This window comes from Eptesicus fuscus, chromosome 21, assembly GCF_027574615.1.
Source record: "Eptesicus fuscus isolate TK198812 chromosome 21, DD_ASM_mEF_20220401, whole genome shotgun sequence".
NCBI classification, from domain to species: Eukaryota; Metazoa; Chordata; class Mammalia; order Chiroptera; family Vespertilionidae; genus Eptesicus; species Eptesicus fuscus.
Genome location: NC_072493.1, coordinates 2,750,001 through 2,770,810, shown reverse-complemented (window position 1 = coordinate 2,770,810; position 20,810 = coordinate 2,750,001). Strand labels below are relative to the sequence as shown.

The 20,810-nt window shown below is 39.9% G+C and overlaps 1 protein-coding gene across 1 annotated transcript in view; it reads right to left on the bottom strand.

Annotated features, from left to right (window-relative positions):
- Positions 1-20,810, bottom strand: part of RPGRIP1L (RPGRIP1 like) — a 78,991-nt gene that overhangs the window by 40,523 nt on the left and 17,658 nt on the right. Inside the window, exons 7-12 of the mRNA XM_054711004.1 lie at positions 15,630-15,735; positions 14,293-14,439; positions 12,466-12,539; positions 5,815-5,954; positions 748-854; positions 464-514 (exon numbers count right to left, since the gene is read on the bottom strand). Of these exons, the coding sequence (XP_054566979.1) occupies positions 464-514; positions 748-854; positions 5,815-5,954; positions 12,466-12,539; positions 14,293-14,439; positions 15,630-15,735 (625 nt within the window). The remainder of the gene's footprint in view (positions 1-463; positions 515-747; positions 855-5,814; positions 5,955-12,465; positions 12,540-14,292; positions 14,440-15,629; positions 15,736-20,810) is intronic.

Here is a 20,810-nt window from a genome sequence, read left to right as displayed (position 1 = left end):
GTCAAGGGCACATACCTTGGTTACAGGCTTGATCCCAAGCCCTGGCCAGGGGCGTGTGGGAGGCAACCAATCGATGTGTCTCCCTCCCGTCGCTGTCTCTCCCCCTCCCTTCCCCTCTCTCTAAAGATCCACAGAAAAGTATCCTTGGTGAGGATTAACAACAACAACAGTGTATACCCAGGTCTCTTAGGAGAGAAAATTGTTGCTTAGTTTTATCGTCAGGCATGTAAAAGTAAAAATGTTTGTCACAGTTGGACAGAGTGCTATAGACAAGTGTTTTTAAGGTCTATTTTAATGTGATTTTGATGTCCTTATGAAATATGCATATGCCCTAACTAAATGTCACCTGACCTCTTTCCTGCATCATTCACTCTCCACGTGTAAAGGCTATAGAGGTGGGTCTGCATTATGCTGGGACAGTCCCACGTAGACATGAAACTCATGGGGAGGTTCAGAAAGTTACCTTTATGAGCAGAAGGGCTTCACTCAGCTCCTCGGCGTTAACATCGCTCTCCTGCAGAAGACAGAGCAAGTCAGAGCTCACAGTGAGATACGAATGGAAAGTACAGGACACATTCCAACTACGCATATCAGCCTCACGGGACGAACATGAGCTGCCTGATACCAGGAAGTGATCACTGAAGTAACATATTTGTATCCCTGTTCTCTCCAGAATAGTGCTTTCTCTGCGCATAAGCCGTGCAGAGAACAAGCAGGATTTACATGCTACAGAAGAAAAGGGTTCACCTGGTTGTAAAACTTCATGCGGTTTTTAAGGTCATCGAGCTGTTGCTTTTCTTCCAGACAGCGTAACTGCAGCTCTCGGTTCTCTTGAACGAGTTTCTCATTTTGGTCTTGAAAAGAAAGTCGACACAATTGGAAAGGTATGAGAGAACGCGGGAGAAGAACACGTTTTGCACTGACGCGGCGAGCTGCAGCCAGCGCCGCTCTGGGCAGAGGAAACGGGGCTAGCACCCGGAGGCCGCAGGAGCGGGCCGCACGCACGCTCTCAGATGTCGGCCATATGATTCACTGCTTATCAAAAACTTAAGACGTAACTTCGCAGTATTAATAGAAGGAAATTGTGGCCTCCGGGACTTCAAAGGAGCATTCTATCTAAAATACTTAGGAAAATACGTTCCTTAATCTATGATTTTTACTTACTCAGTAAGGGTCCTGAAAAGCATGCAAAAAAAAAAAAAAGTATATTTTGGGGTTCCTTGAATTTTCTTTTCCCAATTTAACATAAAGTATTTGTATTCACACAAGTTAATTTCTCTGGTAATAACTAAAGCCATCATTTTAATCAACTACACTTTTAACTCATCTGTTACGATAGGAGCAGTGGCTTCCCCACCAGGGCAGGGTAGTGTCAGTAGTAATTCGTGTGTGTTCTTTATGAGCTCATGCCGTTAACTAGAAGGACATGGACTCAGAGCCATCATTATGGGATGGAGGTCCGTTATGTGCCCCTAGGCAGTCATTGGCCATGACCCACAAACAGGGGCTTAGGGTAGAGCTATTGAGGACAGTAAATCCATAGACTAATTTTTCACTCCCTGCATTAAACATAAAAAAAAAAAAAGGCACAGTAGCTCGCTAGCAAATGTGTTCTCTCGTCTCATGTTCTTAAGTGCGCTTGTCAATCGCGTTCATTGTGGGGGTCAAGCATCCTCCTTCTTGGCTCCCTGCGGACTGACCCTAAACCACGTCATCCAAAGTGTCTCCACTAATTCCATCCTGCTCTCCAAGATTTACGTTTATCACAAGTCCTCAATTCAAGTTGTACGTTTCTGTTTCCTTTCCTTAAAAAAAAGGCAAGTCAACACACTTGCCAAGAATTCCTTACATAAGTACATTTGCACACTGTATATGTTTATACAAAAACATGTTTCTGACATTTATAATGCTTTCTGTTTCCAAGCTAGAAATACTGCATGTAAGTAAAAATGGTAAAATACACAGTTAAGAAGAAATGGAATAAATTCAGATATTTCCTGGAAACTGAAAAATCACACACACACACACACACACACACACATACACACACGATCTTTGAAACCTGTGACTCTAGGGTATGAAGAGGTCTTTTCATATCAAATATATAAAGTTTTTCTTATTGATAAAAGGTTAAAGGTTATCCTAGAGTATAAATTGCTAGTATTTAGTGAACAAAATGAAAAAAATTTAAAAACATGATCAATACTTGGAAAATCTGAAGGTGAAGGTGAAATGCTTGGCTTTAAACTAAAAATTAGGATTAATAATAACTATGAATTCTCATGATAGACTTGCTTTTTGTTTAGAGAGTAGGGTAGGAATGTGGAGTGCTTTATTTTATGTGAGGAGGCTAAAACAACATCTAGTCAGAATGAGCAGGTAACAGAAAGAAGGTCAACATGGCCAGAAGGATGTCAGCGAAGGACGGAGGGTATTTCTGTGGCGGGCGGAACTGCCAGGGATGCTGAGGGTGAGCCCAAGTGGGAAGGACAGGACTGCTCCGTGCTCATCTGGATGATGATTTCTGAGCTCTAGTTTCTTTATTGTTTCCATTTTTCAGATCAGGGCCCTCAGAAGGACATTCTAATAGGTATAAATGAACTTGTTTCAATATTTCTTCTGTTATTGATTTTTGTTTCAACAACTATGTCCTCATGTGTTCGCTGATATTTAAAAAAAACAAAACACTATGGCATTATTAGTAAGAAAATAACTTTGTGGGAAAAGATATTATGGAATACCAGTAACTTCCTCTCTGTTGAATTTTATGTAGAATTATCCACTATATTTTTCCTTTCTTAAACTGTTTATTGGGAGACGATATAGTTCAAAGAGGAAATAGACTTGCTGAATTACAATATGAAAAATCAAAGCACCCTGTACAAGATGAAAAATAACCTCCTTTACGTTAGGATTTTGACAAAACGCATGTTAAACTAAACAGCATTTTATTCAAATGAGATAACATTTCACTCTTTAAAAATTATGCTCTTCAAGCACACCACTAATAAGCAGAGTGCAGAGAACAATTCAACTAAACAATTTTCAAACTCCTTTGTGTTAGTATCTTCAGCTGTGATCAATATAAGCTCACGCATTATGCCGAATTATGCATTTCAGCTAAAGATAGAAAGGAACTTTCAAAGCAGGCCCTTAAACACATGCAGTTAATTTAAGCATTAACCAAATGCAAGCTGCATTTACATATCCTTCCCCCACATATTCACACAATCTGAAACTAATCTGTACCTTGAATAAAGAGGTGAGTATTCTTAAAAATAATCTGCCTGTTAGATGAATGACTACAAGGGGCCAAGAAACATCTCTGGCAAAGAACACTGGATACATGAAAAGGTAAATGTGTGAAGAGACTTCAAAGCAAAATTAAACAATTTCAAAATTTGTTATACAAAAAGCAACTTTCTGAACATTATAAGATTTCCTTAAATAGGCTATTTCAATTTTTTGGTTTAGTGTTTCCCTAGAAAAAATGGTTAAAGGCTGTAATATTTTTCTTATACTCTATTGTAACTTTTCACATAAACACACACACACTTCAAATCAGTAGATCTATAAATTTCAGGTGTTCAAGCAAAAATAACTTAAAATAACAGTTGCAATAAAAATAAAGATTTAGTTCCAGTAATTTTTCTTTAGAAAATAAATGAATAACTGTACAAAGATTTGTTTAGAATCTTTTTATACTTAAAAAACTAGAGATTTAAAAATTCATCAATAGAAGATTGTTAAACAATCCACGGTACATCCTTACCCTCAAAAACTATGACAACCATTATAAATGATGATGATGTGAATTTATTTTCATACTCAAGGGATGATTTCATAATATGGCAAATAAAAAAGCATTATAAGACTGTATACATATAGAAAACTCTGCAAGGACATACAAAAATATTGATAGAGATTATCTTCAAGGTTGTGAAATTGAGAGATTTAAAAAAACCTTTTTTTTTTTTTGTTTACTGGAATTTTTTACAGCATACATGGGTTATTTTTATTATTCAAAAATCTAAAAGAGAAAAAAGAACCAGTAAAAAAAAAAAAAAGATGAGAAATGGACTAGTTTAAATAAAATAACTTAGCAATTGTAGCTTTAGTAATTTATAAGAACCCTCAGGATTGCTTCAGCAACAATAAACAGGTTTTTAAAAAAGGCCACAAGATTCTAACCCCCTTACGAAGAATTTATTTCCAGAGACCAATGTAGATGTCTAGAGATAAGAGTTCTGGAATTCTTAATATCTAGGGAAGTACAAAAAGCACAGAAGTAAGCAAACTTGACTTCATTTCTGTTTTCTTTAAGAATGGGAAATGCACATGTTTTTGGAAAAGAGAGGGAAGAGAGAGTACTTGCACTTCCCTCAGTGAGCAAGAATTGACCGAGCAGCTCCTAAACAAAGGGCTCTGTTAGGGACGCAGTTCTGAGCTGTAAAATCAGAAGCTCAACCTTTGAAAACTTTAAATATCCCCCTGGTCAGAAATCATGCCACCATTTTATCCTACTCACAATCTTCTAGAGAAACATGCATAAGTAATCTTTCATCAGATTTAATCACTTACATAGAAGTGTTTTCCTGAAATTAAGACTACATCAATCATTAAATGTGTTCTGTTTCAACCTTCTTAAAATGTTAAAAATAAGTCAGAACATGATTTTTAAATGTTATGATTTATAAAGTGCCAATTTCAGAAATGTTGAAATGGGAAAGAAAATCTTTCCTATAGTTAATGAAATATGGCATTGTGATCTAAATCATAATTCGGCATAATGCGTGAGCTTATATTGATATAGAGTCCTGACTAGATATGTAATTTTTTAAAATTGAGACTGCATTAAACTTTTAAATGTCCTCATACAACAAAATTGCAAATGTTCCAAAGGAATAGCTAGTGGGTGAGCAACAGCCACAACATTTGAAGCAAATAATTCCATTTCCCGGTCGTGCATTTGTGTGTAACGTATGTGTAGAATTCAGAAGTCAAACATCTATTGTTAATTATAGTTATTTTACTTCCATGAGACAAGAAGAGTGAGATGAGACTCATAACATGAATCTTATTCATGATTACTACTCAGCAAGGACATCATTTTTTGCATCATCAGTCCTTGTTTTTTCTTCACAATATGAAAAACAATATAAAGCAAACACGCGCACACTTGACCTCCCTCCGGTACTCCTGTTCTCTGCCCACCTCTCCCCACTCTGGCTGGAATTTTTACAGTAGGACATCTTGTGAAGGCTTCTGGTATGTAAGTTCAGGGTCACAGTGAAGAAGCAGAGAGCTCATTACAGAGATCCTCCCTGCTGGACCGACAACAAACAGCAGCTCCGGCCACTGACACTGCTTTGCTCGTACTCCCGATGCGCGGCCACTACTGCACCCGTTACACTCACCCAACTGCCGTGCTCCTCCCTACTGAGTGGATGCTGCCTGCGGGCAGCGCCTGGCTTAGCCACTGCCGGGTCCCAGTGCCCAGCAAATACTGGTGCTCAGTAAACACTTGGGAACTGTTGAAGAAAGGCTCAAAATTTAGGAAAATTAAATAAATTGAAGACAATGTGAATAAGAATGACTGAGAAAAAAACAATTCCTTTGGCCCAAAGGATAGGACGAGTAAAAGGAGCGAGCACCAACACACTCACGGAGCGGACGGCTGCTGACACAGGCTGCGTCCCACACACGGCAAGGTGCCTGGCAAACAGAAGGCCCCCAGCGAGCCCGGATGGGGTCAGGGAGTAACGGAGTCAACACGGGTCTGAATGTGCGAGCCAGCGGCCCTTTCGCATGTACCTCTTTCGGTTTTTAACCTGTCGAGGATTTCCGCTTTGTCGGTCAGGTCGGACTTTAAGGCCGTCTCGAGTTGTGCAATCTGTACTTTGAGCTGCTGTTCCTTTACCTTCCATTGCTCTTCCTGGGCAGCACTGAAGGCACTGCAAAACACACGGGACATGCGAGGAGAGCTCAGAAACCAGCTTCGGCGGAGAATAACAGAGAAAAGCGTGCAGTGGCACAGGGACCACTGTCATCATGTCTTAGGAATTAAGTAAACATGTGCTGGTCTGCTGCTGTGAGACCAAGGCGCCTTCCTCAGGCTGCGGTTAGGGAACATGAAAGGGCTGTGGGATGAGCAGAGGAACTGGCCTTAATTTAGAGCTCTCAAGTCAGAGGGGCTGGCAGCGAGCGGCTTTGTGGGACCAGTGCAGGCATTCCGATACTGTGCGTGCTCCAGAGGAATCCCATCGCCAGACCTCAGCCTCGCCGTCGGACAGGGCCCTTCTCCCCCACACAAACCCTCTTCCTACGGGGAAAGGGGACCTGATCTTTAGCCTAGAATCTGGAACTTTTCAAGAGTCTGTGATAATGACAAAGTCACAAAATACCAGCTGCAAAGTGATAGCATAGCGAACCACAAGGCAGCGATTCTGATGTTAAGTGGTGATAAGGCAGTTTTTGTCCTAAAAAAACAAAAAGCAATAGGCTTAAGAACAAGTTTTACTTGTAACACATGATTGGGGTGAAACCCCAGAAGAACACTCCGATAAGAATGACAAGGGTAGAATTATTGTCCCTTAAGGGAAGTGCAGCAATTTAAACTGTTGTTAATATCTACCAATGACCAAGATTGGAAGAACTAGTTGCAATATAACTAAATGGTATACAGAAGGAATACGCTACACATTCGTTTAGGCCAGCAGTTCCCAAATGCTGGCCTCAACTACACACTGATGCTAGACTAGCTCCGCACAGAACACTTGGAGAGATTTAAAGATGAAGATCCCAGGCCCAGGAATTCCTACTTTTACAAAGCGCCCAGGTGATGGCCAGGTTTGGAAAAACTGATCTTGATCTGTATTTCAGCAGAAAACTATTATCTGTGAAGCTTGATATGACTGAATAATTATCAGCAGCTTTGACCTTTCTACTTACTTGAAATCCAGTAAATGAAACAAAAACCTATAAAATCTGCTTTTGTACTGATAATGAAGAAAATGAAAAAGAAAGTTGTTACTGAAAATTGCCCTTAATGTTGCTCCCAGCTAGTCTTGAGGTTTTTGTACCAAAAGAGATGATACTTTTCTGGGAGTCATAGCTTTCAAAGGAAACACTGTGCATTCATTTTACATTTTGAATGTTTTTATTGCATTTAAAATAACATGACCTTAAAAATGAATGGAATTCTAAAAGTTTTTCTAAATAGGACATCTGTTTCATCTATCAGTGTTCTCCTTTCACATATGGAATCTGAAAAAAAAATGCATGGATCTAATAGACCAATATTTTTAATTAATTTTAAAAAGGTACAATTACATAGACTTAAATCCAAACACAATATGTACTTTACCTACTAAAGTAAATAATATTCCTTTACATTTTCATTTTTAAATAAAGAACAAATACGATTTCTTTGTCTGGTCAAATTATATATCCCAAACGCATACATATATATACATCCATGTCAGTTTGAGAGTGTGTGTGTGTGTGTGTGATATTATTAAAAACATGTACTACCCAGAAAAAAATTAGCATGATGAAACAGGCACAAGTATACATTATATCAGATGCCAAAAATTAGAAACAGTAGTGTTCCAATAGCATTAGTACCAGCGAAGAGCTCACCACCAGTTAATCTGGCAGAAACATCAGAAGCTGTGTGTGTTTAAATTAAGAACAATTTAGCAGCCTGGTTTTTCCAAACCCACAAAATACTAGTGTAAATCAGCGTAAGTCAATCTGAATTTAGTCCACTGCTATCTTCCCTCTAAATTTAGGATTACATTCCACTGCAGTTTCATGAGGAATTCCTTTTGAATTTACTGTATTCCTCTACGCTTGGAGCCATCTGTGTAGCTATAAATGGTGAACCACATCTGGCTCCATTTTCTCGGTGAAGGCTGTGTACATGATTAAATCTGCATATGAGCACAGTCTTTGAGAGCCTTTTACTCATGAAAATGTCTTTGCACATTGCCCACAGTGACAACTGAGGGGGATCCCAGTTGGTCGTGGTGCACATTTCATTGTTCCATTGTGTTGCAGGAGTGACAGAGTGTCACCTGCAGTGGAATGCCCCCTGGAGCCTTGGGTCAGCACACTGGAAACACCCACCCCCCTGATCAACCACAGGGTCAGATGGAAATAGAGCCGAGAAATTCCACCCTAGGATCACGGTTCTTACAGGACAAATGCCATTTATTCCAATCTCCCAGGGCATCCTAAGGATACAGGGAAGTTTAAGCTCTAAATCACACCTAAAGAAACCCACAGGTACTTTAGTTAGGACCTCATGGGAATTAAATACATATCTACATCAGGGATATTTCACTTATTGAAGGAGAAATGATGGCCCAGACGCACGCGGTTTGGTTTCTGGGAAGCACACAGTGCTCATACATGATCACACGAGCTTTCACAATTCCTGGCAGGCTGCAGGGACAGGTGCTCACTTCACAGGGACGGAGCACAGTCTATGGGGGTCAGCCTGGCTCCTTTAAGTTTTGAATATTAGGTGACCATCACATTGCAAAAACTTGATTCACCCAATTCTTAAAACCGTTAATGTCATCTTCAAAAATCAGACCAACTCTTTTTAAAAATATTGGCATTAGATTAGTCTCTCAGGGAGTTAATACCTTAAAATCACCTTTACAGATTCTCTGGATCCAATCTCAAATTGGCTGAATCTGAGTTGGATGGTAGTGGGTGCAGAGGTCCCAAAGGGGCAGGGAAACCTATGTTTTCTGTTTTTCAGGTTATTCAGATACAGGATCGTTGAGGACTCTTGCATTCATTAGTTACATCACCCTAAAGCTATACTAACTTCAAAAACCGGACACAGCTTTACTATGTTATTGTGTAGAGTTTCTCTCTAACCAAATAAAAAGATGTAATTGCCAGAAATTTATTCTGGATTTTTAAACTGACATTTCTTAAAGCTATGCTTATTTCTTGGCATTGTATCCAAAATGTTTTAACATATTAAAAAAAGGCTCATTCCAAATACTAACATGAGGGTTTTATCTTACCAGATGATTCTCTAATATGTCATCTGTCAAGTAATAAACACATTCAAAATTTCATTTGAAAATGGAAGATGAGAATGCAATCTGCAAATCACATTTTTCTCCTGACAACGGGCCAATTTTGGATAACAAACAAATGCTCCCCTTTTACAAACATGCTATCACTATGAGTAACCCAACCGAGAGTGTGTGTAGTTTGATGAGCGCTAGTTGTTGGCAATGATGAATAACAGTGCCACGGAACACAAGAGTGTAAAGAATCTTAGGAATGATGCTGAGATCTGCAGTTATGGAGTTTCTGTGGAGTTTTGTAGTTTCTCCGACTTGTGAAAACATATATTTTTAAAAACTGCGTTAGAGAATTTTATAGTTCTATTTACTACTATGTGTGTGCTTGCGGGGTTTTGTGCTTAAGTGACAGGATTATTTTTTGGACACAATGTTATGACACTCATTACACACATTTACTTCCAGATGCCTGACACAACATTCAAGTGTAAGCAGCATAATGAAGTCTGTTTAACGTAACAGAAAAAAAATGTAGCTCAACCATAAAACATAAAAGAAAAAAAAAAAGACATTCAAAGTTATATTTACACTCTTAGATCATCTTCTAATACAAAAAGATAAAGTTTCATGGTGATAAAGTAAAATGAGAAAAACATGTCTTTCTCAAAATTCCACTTATGCATTATTCCCAGGTAAGTTTTTTACTCCAAAAAGTATGTTCAGTAAATCCCCTAATTGGGAGGAAGTAGAGAATGTATAGGTAGTGGCTAAATGGCACTTATTTTCTTGTTTTAATACGATGTTAAAGTATTTGAAATGATAAGGTATTGAAGATAAAATCAATAAAAATTCCTGAATCTCTGACAGTTTTGTTATTCCATGAATGTTTCCCTTTCTAATACACAATTTTCCAATCCAATTAAAATCAGAGAGGTAGTGAGGCACGGAGGGGGGGGGGGGGAAGGAATCAAGTTTAGAATAAAAAGAATTGGGGTTCAGTCCTGCACCAGAGTCTCAGCAAAGCCCTGTGCCTCTGTACAAGTCTCACTTTTCTTGAGTCTCAATTTCCTCGTTTATAGAATACTAGTAGCCCGTTTGCACGAAGATTCGTGCAATAGACCTTCATTCACCTGGCTGCCTGCACCAGTTTTCTGCCGGCACCGGGGACCCAGGCCTTGGCTGTGGCCACTGCCCTCTACCTTCTTTCAGGGTCCGGGCTTGGCCCTGGGCGGTGGCCTTGGGCTCAGCTGCACCCAGCGTCCCTGCGACCCCGATTGCAGGAGCAGACCCCCAGGTTGGCTCGCTCCTGCCACCGGAGCAGGCACCCGGCTGGGGTGCGGTGCGGCCCAGCCCAAGGACCAGAAAGCCGCCCGGGGCTTTCCGGGCCTTGGGCGCCAGCCGGGTGCCTGCTGCGATCGGAGCACGCACCCGGCTGGCGCCCAAGGCCCGGAAAGCCCCGGGCGGCTTTCCTGTCCTTGGGCTCCGCCGCACCGCACCCCAGCCGGGTCCCTGCTCCGATCGGAGAAGGCACCCGGCTGGCGCCCAAGGCCCGGAAAGCCCCGGGCGGCTTTCCGGTCCTTGGGCTCCGCTGCACCGCACCCCAGCCGGGTCCCTGCGATCGGAGCAGGCTCTGGAAAGCCACCGGCCCCAGCGTCCCTGTAACGGTTTCCTGGTGGGCGTGGTTGATGGGCGTGGCTTGATTGGTGGGTGTGGCTTGGGCGTAGCGAAGGTGCGGTCAATTTGCATATTTGTCTATTATAAGGTAATATGAGGGTAACATTCTCTCCGCCACCGAATATGGTTGTCCGATCTGTATACTGAAACTTGGATTTTTCAAACACACAACTATTAAATACTTGGGTATAAAACAATATAAACCTATGTATTGTTTCATAGAGCTGGAAATATAAAACAAGAGGTATAATAAATGCTTTGGGTGAAATGAATTAGGGCTCAAGAGAGGGACCAGAACCAAGTACTAGGGCCAAATGACCTGGAAGAGGGTTTAAGGCAAATCCCACATAAAGATGCTGAGCCAGGCTGTCCTTGCTGGGGAGCCTCAAATATTACTTGACTGATGTTTGAACCTGCTATTTGTAACCCTCAATATAATGAGCCACCGTGCAAAGATAAACACCACAGTTAGGCAACAGAGATGATACATACCATTGGAATGATGCCTAACATTAAGTAACATTTCTTTTCAAAGTAAAAACTAATAAAAACCTAGCACTACACTCCTTAGATATGATTTAATTTTAAAAATATAAATTTAGTTTACAAAACATAAAACATAGTTAAAAAGTTAAAGATGTATCTGTAGATCATCTATTTTCTGATGTTACAAAATATGATCAATAGAAGCAACTGTTGATATCAGCTCTAACATGTATATTTCAATGTATTTAAATTTAATTTCATGTAAAGGTGTATTTATAATTAGTATCATATACTAAACACACACACACACACACACACACACACACACACACACACACACAGATACCTGTGTCACTTAACTAAACTTAGCTCTTTAACCTGAGTGGTAATGTGGTAACACACACAGGTGGAGTAGAAATCCGTTTCTAACATTTTAAGAGATTTTTAAAAATACCTTAATTAGGGAGCAGATAAACAAAATCGAAATAGTTCTTTAAAATTTATCTTGAAATAGAAATGCTGTGCTACTCTTTGTAAGGCACAGAGACAACTGTAAGTGAACACTTTTTTTTAATTATTATTTTCTTTTTCTTCTTTATTGATTAAGGTATTACATATGTGTCCTTATCCTCCCCATTTCCCTGCTCATGCCCTCACCCCCCTGTTGTCTGTGTCCATTGGTTAGGCTTACATGCATGCATACAAGTCCTTTGGTTGATCTCTCCCTTCACCCCCTACCTTCCCTCTGAGGTTGCCTCCACCAGCTCACTCTCAGCTCATAGGCTGGGTAGCCCATTGGAAGAAGCAGGGGCTTGGAGAGACCTACAGAGGTTCAAATACAAGCTCTGCTACCTCAGAGCTGTAATGAGTGGGCAAGTTCTTAATTGTTTTATTTTCATTGTCTGCAAAATGGGCATTTACAATGCCTGCATTTCCAGGCTGTTGTGAGCAATTTACAATAGTGTATGTAGAGTACTTAGCACAGAGCCTACTAGCTTATAGTCTGTGTTCAATAAACAACAGCGGTTGTTACTGGTAACAAAGCGATAGTTTTCTAAGTTAACACATTACCACTCAGGTTAAAGAACTTATTACCAATGCTCCAAAAACATATTTTCTTTTATAATATATATATTTCTTGCAATCATCTGTAGCTGATTTTTAAATAAATATTAGATGGTCTGATACCCAATGCTTTGACAGACAAGATTTCAGACAAGTGAATGAGAGAACACATGGAATTCTGATTTACCTGTTATAAAGTTTATCATAGTTTTCCTTTAAAAGTTCCCGTTCCTTTTCTAAGTCATTAATTCTATCTTGCAGCTAAAATGAAAAGAAAATTACACATTAGGAGATTCTCCTATAAAACCGCAGGGGGTAAAAACACAGGAGAGGCAGCTAACATGGTTCAGTCTTGATTTCTAAATTGCAGCTGCTAACTAGGCCACTTATATTGTCTGTATTTAATTTAGCACTGATTTTCTCCCCAGTTGTTAAGTAAACATGAAATTAATATCTCTGTTTAATTTAGTAGAAACGCATGCACTACTTTATGGCAATGTGTGCCAGAACTCAATAAAGACTGTGTTAAAAGCTTGCTGTTAAGTCTGGAGAAACACTTTTTTCTTTCCTCTCCAATAAATTCCATCGTTATCTACACTTTGTATTAATTTCCAATTGGCCCATAAAAATGTATAAAAGGATCAACTTTTCTTTTGGTTCATGGTTCACAGAAATGTGTCAATCACTTTTTACTCTGAAGATACACTTTCTCATGTCACCTGGAACTTACAAAAAGCCAGCAGCACGTCTTTTAAATATATGAATGAAAAGATAAAATAGCCCTAGCCAGTGTGGCTCAGTGGATAGAGCGTCGGCCTGCGGACTGAAGGGTCCCAGGTTCAATTCCAGTCAAGGGCATGGGCCCGGGTTGTGGGTTCGATCCCCAGTGGGGGGCATGCAGGAGGAAGCAGATCAATGATTCTCTCTCATCACTGATGTTTCTCTCTCTCTCTCCCTCTCCCTTCCTCTCTAAAATCAATAAAAATATATTTTAAAAAACAACTGCATACCTTTTTTCATCCCAATGAATATTTTTAGAAATTAACTGGGGTAATTATATTCTTATGATTAAAATGTAGCTTTCTGTATTTATTTCCGGTATTTACGTTTATGTTTCATTCAGCAGTATATTTTGTAGTTACAACCTCTTCCCATGGATCTGAGTACTCTTAAATTCATTTCCCTTCTCAAATCCTCTTTTGAGGCACAGTAAAAGATTCTCCCAAGGTCAGAACAGAATGTGGGCATCTTATTTCACCTCCATTCTCTTCCAGAACAAGTTTAACAGACTACAGAAAAAGACTGCAAAGTGGGAGACATGAGTAGCAACAATAATAGGGAGATACACTTTCTTTTTTTTTAAATAAATACATTTTTATTGATTTCAGAGAGGAAGGGAGAGGGATAGAAGATAGAAACATCAATGATGGGAGAGAATCATTGATTAGCTGCCTCCTGTACCCACCCCACTGGAGGGGATTGAGTCTGCAACCCTGACATGTGCCCTTGGCTGGAATCGAACCTGGGACCCTTTAGTCCACAGGCCGATGCTTTATCTACTGAACCAAACTGGCTAGGGCAGGAAGATGCATTTTCAAAGAGCTTCTTAGAAAAAAAATTTTTCCACAAAATTGCTAATGTTGCAAAATACAACATCCTTCTCTTCAGAACCAAATATATTCCTATAACTTGGTTTTGGTTTTGCAAATGACTAGTAAACTTACAACTGAGGAAGCTGAGTTCCACAGGTAACCCGTTTCAAAGCGTTTTCTTTCTCCTCAACGATCTTTAATTCTCACGTAAACAGTGGCTCTCAGTACATGTGCAAGCATGTTTAGGCCCCGACTTGCCATGCTCATGACATGTTGATTACACTCTGCTGTGCTCAGAGTGCCATGTATGTAGTTTAGGTTTTTCAATAAATATAATATTTGAAATGTCTCTATTTGACCTTTCCAAGCTGTCAGTCGCAGAGCAGTTTTGAGCAGCGGATGCGAGCGCTCTGGACGCTTACCTCTTCGATCCTTCTCTCAGAAAACGTCACCGCGTGCACCTGTCTCTCCAGACGGCTGCACTTCACACGCTGCTCCTTAAGCTGCTTGTTCAGCTCATCCCCATTGGCCATCAAGGCATCGTGGCTGATCCGGAGAGTTTTCTGCTTCTAAAAACCAGAAGGAAACTTTTAAAAAGTATTTTTGGATTATGATTTGAATAAGTGATTACAATTCTATAAATAAATTTACTCCTGAAGTTCATGTTATACTTCAAAGAAAGCAGAGTATCCCCCCTTGTCCCTGGGGACATGTTCCAAGACCTCCAGTGAATGCCTGAACCTGTAACAATAAACTGCAGTAAAATTTATGTGACTATGGTCTATCTCTCTCTGTCTCTGATAACCAAGATGGCGCTTAAGTGACTCACAGGCAGGTGACATACACAGGGTAGGTTTGCTAGACAAAGGGATGACCCATGTCCCAGGCAGGACAGAGCTCGATGGCCCAAGATTTCATCACCTTACTCAGAATGGTATGCAATTCAAAACTTATGAATTGTTTATTTCTGGGATTTTCCATTTAATATTTTTGGACTGCAGTTCACCATGCATAACGGAAACCGCAGGAAGCAAAGCCGCCAATAAGGGGGAACTATAAGACTGCTTACTGTAAATTCTGCTCATCTAGAGCGTTGGGAGTTAATCCCAGAACCTATGTTAATGATGCAGCACAATAAATCCCTCTGATGGCACATTCCTGGGGGCCACAGTCTTTATTAAAACAATTATGGGGATGAACAGTCCCAAGTACTGTCAACCTAAATAGTTACAGTTTAAAATGAACACACTGATAGTTGAATTGACAGGTACTCAAATATTCTTCTGATAATGGTAGTGGCAAAACAAAGCAAAATATCACATTAAAGTGAGACTTCCTAAAACCTGACTATTGGCCTATTCATAACTTTGGTCTATCTTGGTATATCATAAATGCTTAAACTGAAGATATATGAAGACACCTCTAAACCTTCAGTGCTATGTGCCATGTAAATGCAGATAAAAGGAGTTAAAAATAATTTTTCTTGGCATGAGATTATTTATGATAAATGTACTTATTATTTTAAGATGACACAGATATTTATAAAAAGTCCAACCAGTTGGGTTATTCCTTTAGGTATTAAGTTATAATAATACATAATATATAGAGTGAAATTATACAAAATTGGGAATAAAAATAGTAATCTCTTAAAATTACTTTTTAGTAGCATGACTATTCTACTTAAAAATATACAACTTGAACACTATTTTTGAAGCTTTGTACATATGTATCACCATAATAAAATAACTGATCACAGTACCTCTTGAAGCTGAATGAATTTTCCTTCCATTACTGAAAGCGCATTGCTTTTCTCCACCAGTTGCTTATGAAGCTTAATCATTTCTACATTGTCCCGAATGTTTGACCTTCAAGGATGCATTTAAGAAAAAGAGAGACAGAGTGAAAAAATTCAAGGCAAAAGGAAAAACAATCTGTGACTCAATCACAATGTTCCGTGGACTGTTTCCAGGAAAAATGTACACACTTGCAGATCAGTCACAAGGTTCTCCGTGTATCGCACACCTAGGGTTAGGTTTATGATTTAAAACCAACCAAGAACCATTTTTGAACTTTATAAACTCACAGACTCTCAGAATTTGAAGGAAGCCCCAGATGTGATGACTCGTGTCACCTACACACTGACTGATAACATGGATTTAAGGGCACTTTACAGTGTCCTGAAAGATGGTGCAAAACGACATCAGTCTTAGCACAGAAATGGTTCCACCAGACTTCAGACTTATCATCCTTCTTCCCCCTAAATGAAAAATGTGCACTACAGCACCCATCTTCCCACACGCCCTCCAAACAAATGGTATCATAAGATTACAATTTATTGGAGTTTCCTCCTGGAGTTTGAACTTTTCAAAATATTTCTAAAAAAAGTGACTTAGCGTTTTATACTAATAATGCCTAACGCTGGCATTTAAATACGTTGCAGATGTGCCTTTGCTGTAAGAGATCATTTAACGTCCACAGGGTATATAGAAATTCTATATGTGCAATACTAGTTTGTATTTTTCCTACCGAGATTAAAGCAAATGTAGAATTTAACAGGAAGATCTAATAAAGGTTAATCATAGATCTAAATGAATACCTGTTTCAAAAGGCATTTCTTTTCCTGACAGAGAAAGGTTCCTTAATTTAATACATTTTACACTCAAAAGTTTCTTAAAAATTGTGAAGCTGGGTTTTAGACTTCACTTTTAAAGGAAAATAAACGTAAAAAGTTTCAATTCGGAAAACGTTTTCAGTGTTTAGAGTAAGTAATTTTGCTTCCAGAACTTATCTAGTGTACACATATTGGAAAAATTGTCACAACGCCCTACTGGAACCAGAGAATGGACTACAAAGCTCACACATCTGTAAACCAGCTGAGGACTTGAAATACTTAATTTTCCTCTTTGATATTTGAAAGTTCATTGCATTTTGGCATTGGACAGTCAGTTGTCCTCACACAGAAGATAAACAAGTCCGAGAGCCCGGCTCTTGCTCAGGATACAGTCTTAACACAATGTTCAATGGTTATGTGTCTAAAACACGTTATCTACTAATCTGAGCACACACTCAACAGTGCCCTCATTACTATTCCCCTGGGGATTATCTTCACTCTCAGAAGAGATAATACTAAAGAATTAAACATGGAGAAAAATATATTTTGTTAAAAAAATACACACTTTTTTCATATTTATAAGTCAAAATATGATTTATCTCCCCCAGCCCCAAATTCCTTTGTTTGACCACTCAACAGCGAGTGCCATTTATTGATATGGAAGAACAGAATACTATTCAAATCTTTTCCTATGTTTTCAGTTGTCCCTGATATTTCATTTTTCTTAGTTTTGAGTATGTTAATATTTTCAAGAAGATATGCAGGTTGGGGGAAAAGCAGGTTTACACTTGTTCATATGGAAAATAATACAATAACTAATAAATCATAATGCAAGATTTGTGTACTCACAACTATGTGTTTTGTGTACTCACAACTATGTACTTTTGCCCCAATCTGTATATGTCAAATATATTTAAATAAGAACAATTGCTTCATGATGTTAATAAAGAATTAAGCCCCAATAACCCATTAAGGCATACAGGGTCATAGAAATAACAGGTTATTTTGAATTTTCTTTGCATGGCAAAGGCCAGTAAGTATCTCCAGTCGCTTCATTGGTGAATGGTTTCTCAAATATTTTCCTAAGCTCTTCGTAGTTTAGACTTTTCAAAATATTGCCAAGAAAATGGACTTAGTATTTTCTGCGAATAATGCCCAACAAGTGGGCACCAATGACAATGGGTAGTAGTTAACACCCAGCAACAATAACGTGGTGCTTTAAATAAAAAGCCAGCTCGCCAGGAGGGACACCTATCTGAGCACCTGCAAGTGGTGAACAATGACTTTTAAGTGTGAGTTTGAGGGCTATCGACATAAGAAACTGTTGTGACTGGATGTTCTGAGGGCTAACAGTGAGAAGGACGACTCCCTGACTCGCTGAGTCAGTGATATAATAAATAAAAGATAAAATCAACAATTTAATTAATGTGGTCTGGCCTTCAAGAAGGTGGACAGTGGAAAATAATCTCAAACCTGATAATCAACTCAACGTTCTTACATAGATGAAATATGGTAAAAGAATAGGGTGGGCGCTGGCCGGCGTGGCTCAGTGGTTGGAGTGTCAGCCTATGTATGGGAGGGTCTCCAGTTCGATTCCCGATCAAGGGCATGTACCTGGGTTGCAGGTTCGATCCCAGGCTCTGGTTGGGCACGTGCGGGAGGTAGCCAATCAGTGTGTCTCTCACATCGATGTATCTCTCTCTCTCTCTCCTCTCTTTCTCTTTCTCTTCTCCTATCCCCTCCTTTCTATTTTCTCTAAAAATCAATGGAAAAAATAGCCTCAGGTGAGGAGTAACAACAACAAAAAGAAGTGAGAAAGGAAAGACGGCAGGCCAGGCCAGGTCGTGGTGGAAAGCTGATGCGAGGAGGATGTTGCAGGGGCGAGGGAGCCAGTCATTGGTGAGGGCGGGCCTAGCCCTCTGGGCGTGGGGAAGGCCTCAGGCCGGCTGCCTCTGCAGAGAGGAGGTGGCTGGTTTAATGAGCAGTGGTTTAAGTGACCTCCACCGGGCCCATGCCCTGGGATGGGAACATCAGATCTTCAGGATGCTGACCTTCTAACGGGAGGAACAATGCATAGTAAGAACATTCAGATGACCTCTGACAGCCCTGCGCCGACTCACACATGCTGCATTACACATGGTGAAATGATTTGCAAACAGATAGCAAGAATATCAATTAAATTCTCTGTAAAAATAAATTTCTCCACAAACAGTTTCAAAAACCCCCACTATGAACAATTAAGTTGGAAAATACAGTTTCATTTCTCTTTTCTTTTGAACAGACACCTTCTTTAGAATGATGATAAAATCTTCTAAAACTATGAAAAGGGTTGTTGGCCCATCTCTAGATTGAAAACAAACTAAAATAAATTAGATTTTATGTTGAAAAAAGTAACACAGCTCAACAACCTATGTGCCAAGTTTCGCTCATAATTTGAAACAGTCGAGCAATAAACTCTGAGAAGGAACCTCTGATGGAAGCCCTGAGAACACTTGCCTGCAGCCCTGCTACCGGTGCCATAACAACTCCAGAAACCAGAGCTCCGATTCACTGGGAGGAGAAACTCCACATAATGTCGCTTCTAATATGCGATCTTCAGGAGAAAAAAACCCTGTGCTTTGCTGCGTTTCTTACACTTCCTCTCCCCGTCCCTCCTTCACCCCCTCGCCACCCCCACTGACATTCCCTTCTTTGCTGCAGTAAGGACAGTGAATGCTTTAAAAAAAGCCGCTTGATTTTTGGAGGTAACAGTGTTATGATCTAGCAGCTACCACCATTTAGAAGAAAAGGCTTTGGAGTACAGAAGCGAGGCTATGAGGTTCTGGGAAGGAGTCATGTAAAGTCTGTGTGAGATAGAATAGAGAGGCTCTTTTTTGAGTAATAGTTTCAGGCTAAGTTTGGGGGCTAAAGTTGAGAATAACCTTAGGATTAAAGAACTCTACTTTTTTTTTTTTTTTTTTTTTTTTTTTTTAACACTGGCAGACATTCTGCAAGGGTATTGTTGAAAGAAACGTAGGTCACTCACAGCTCCTGTTAGGACTACACAGGAAGCCATCACTAGCAAGGCATCCTTTGTGAATGGATTGCAGGGGTTGCTAGTAAGTGGAAGGGAACGTCCCACTGAAACGGCCGAGGAAAGGCTCCTTGAAAGGTAACGGTTCCACTCGCACTGCTACCTGAGTTCCCAGTGAACAGAGCCCCGGATCCATGACTACAGAGGCGAACATGTCTGTGCAGGTTTATCTGGATCACATCTTTCTTGTGGCGTTGGGTCAAAATATAAATCAGAACGCGGTCTTTTCTCCCTCTCACTCCCACAGAGGGTGGAGGGGACAGGCTCGAGGAGCTCTCTACGTGCACGTGGTCAAACTCCCCTGACCATGGGGGCGCGCTCCGAGGGACTGGGTGGGGCAGGAAGAAGTCAAACCCTGGTTCATCTTCTCTAGGGGACCCTTCTGAGGCTCAAGCTTAATGGATTCCAACCAGTAATGGGAATCTGAGAATTAGATCCAATATAGCAAAAAGCCCAATGGGAAATGTAGGTTAATCGCTAATTTAGCTGCAAAAGTGAACCAAAGATTTTGTATCTCTTTATTTCTTGATGGAATTTTACCTAATCAGTGATACAGGTTATTTTACAATTATTAGAAGCAATAGTTGATATGATATAGTCTTCGATGAATAAAAAAAATGAATTAATACCACCTATTTAGTAGAAAAAAATCTGTCATAAACACACGGTCCCTAGGGGTAAAAGTGGCTGTTGTTTTAAAGGTAGAAGAGATCTCATACCCAATTCAGTCTCCAGCTCAGGGTTGAGGGGTTACCTGAAGCTCCAAGAAGGAATGAATTCATTCGCCAGAGTCCCTAGTGAGGGAGCCGACACTCACGTCCAGGTCTAAGAGAGGAGCCTGCCCGTCTCCCAAGTGCTTCCTTCCTGAGGTGCTTCTGCGTTTTGGCTTTCCCTCCACTCTCATTACGTATGCACTAATACGTTACTATTAATTGTGACAATTTCTGTGGTTTGTATAAAGTGCTGAGAAAATAGGTCAAGCTGCTATCACCAAAAAGATCTTACATCATATTAATAATAAAAAGCACAGGGGCAAAATAAAAGGAATCTGAGTGATACTTTTCATTGGGGGAATTCTAAGGTATTCAAAATAGTAAGAGCTTGGTGAATGTATTTTTAAAAAGTGACAGATCACCTCCCCGTATAATAATAATGTTTGCATGGTTATCCCTGACCCTAGTTACCCTTCCATCCCAGGACCAGATGTGCCCTCTAAGTTAGGGGGTGGGGCAATCAGACCAATCCAAATTGAGGGA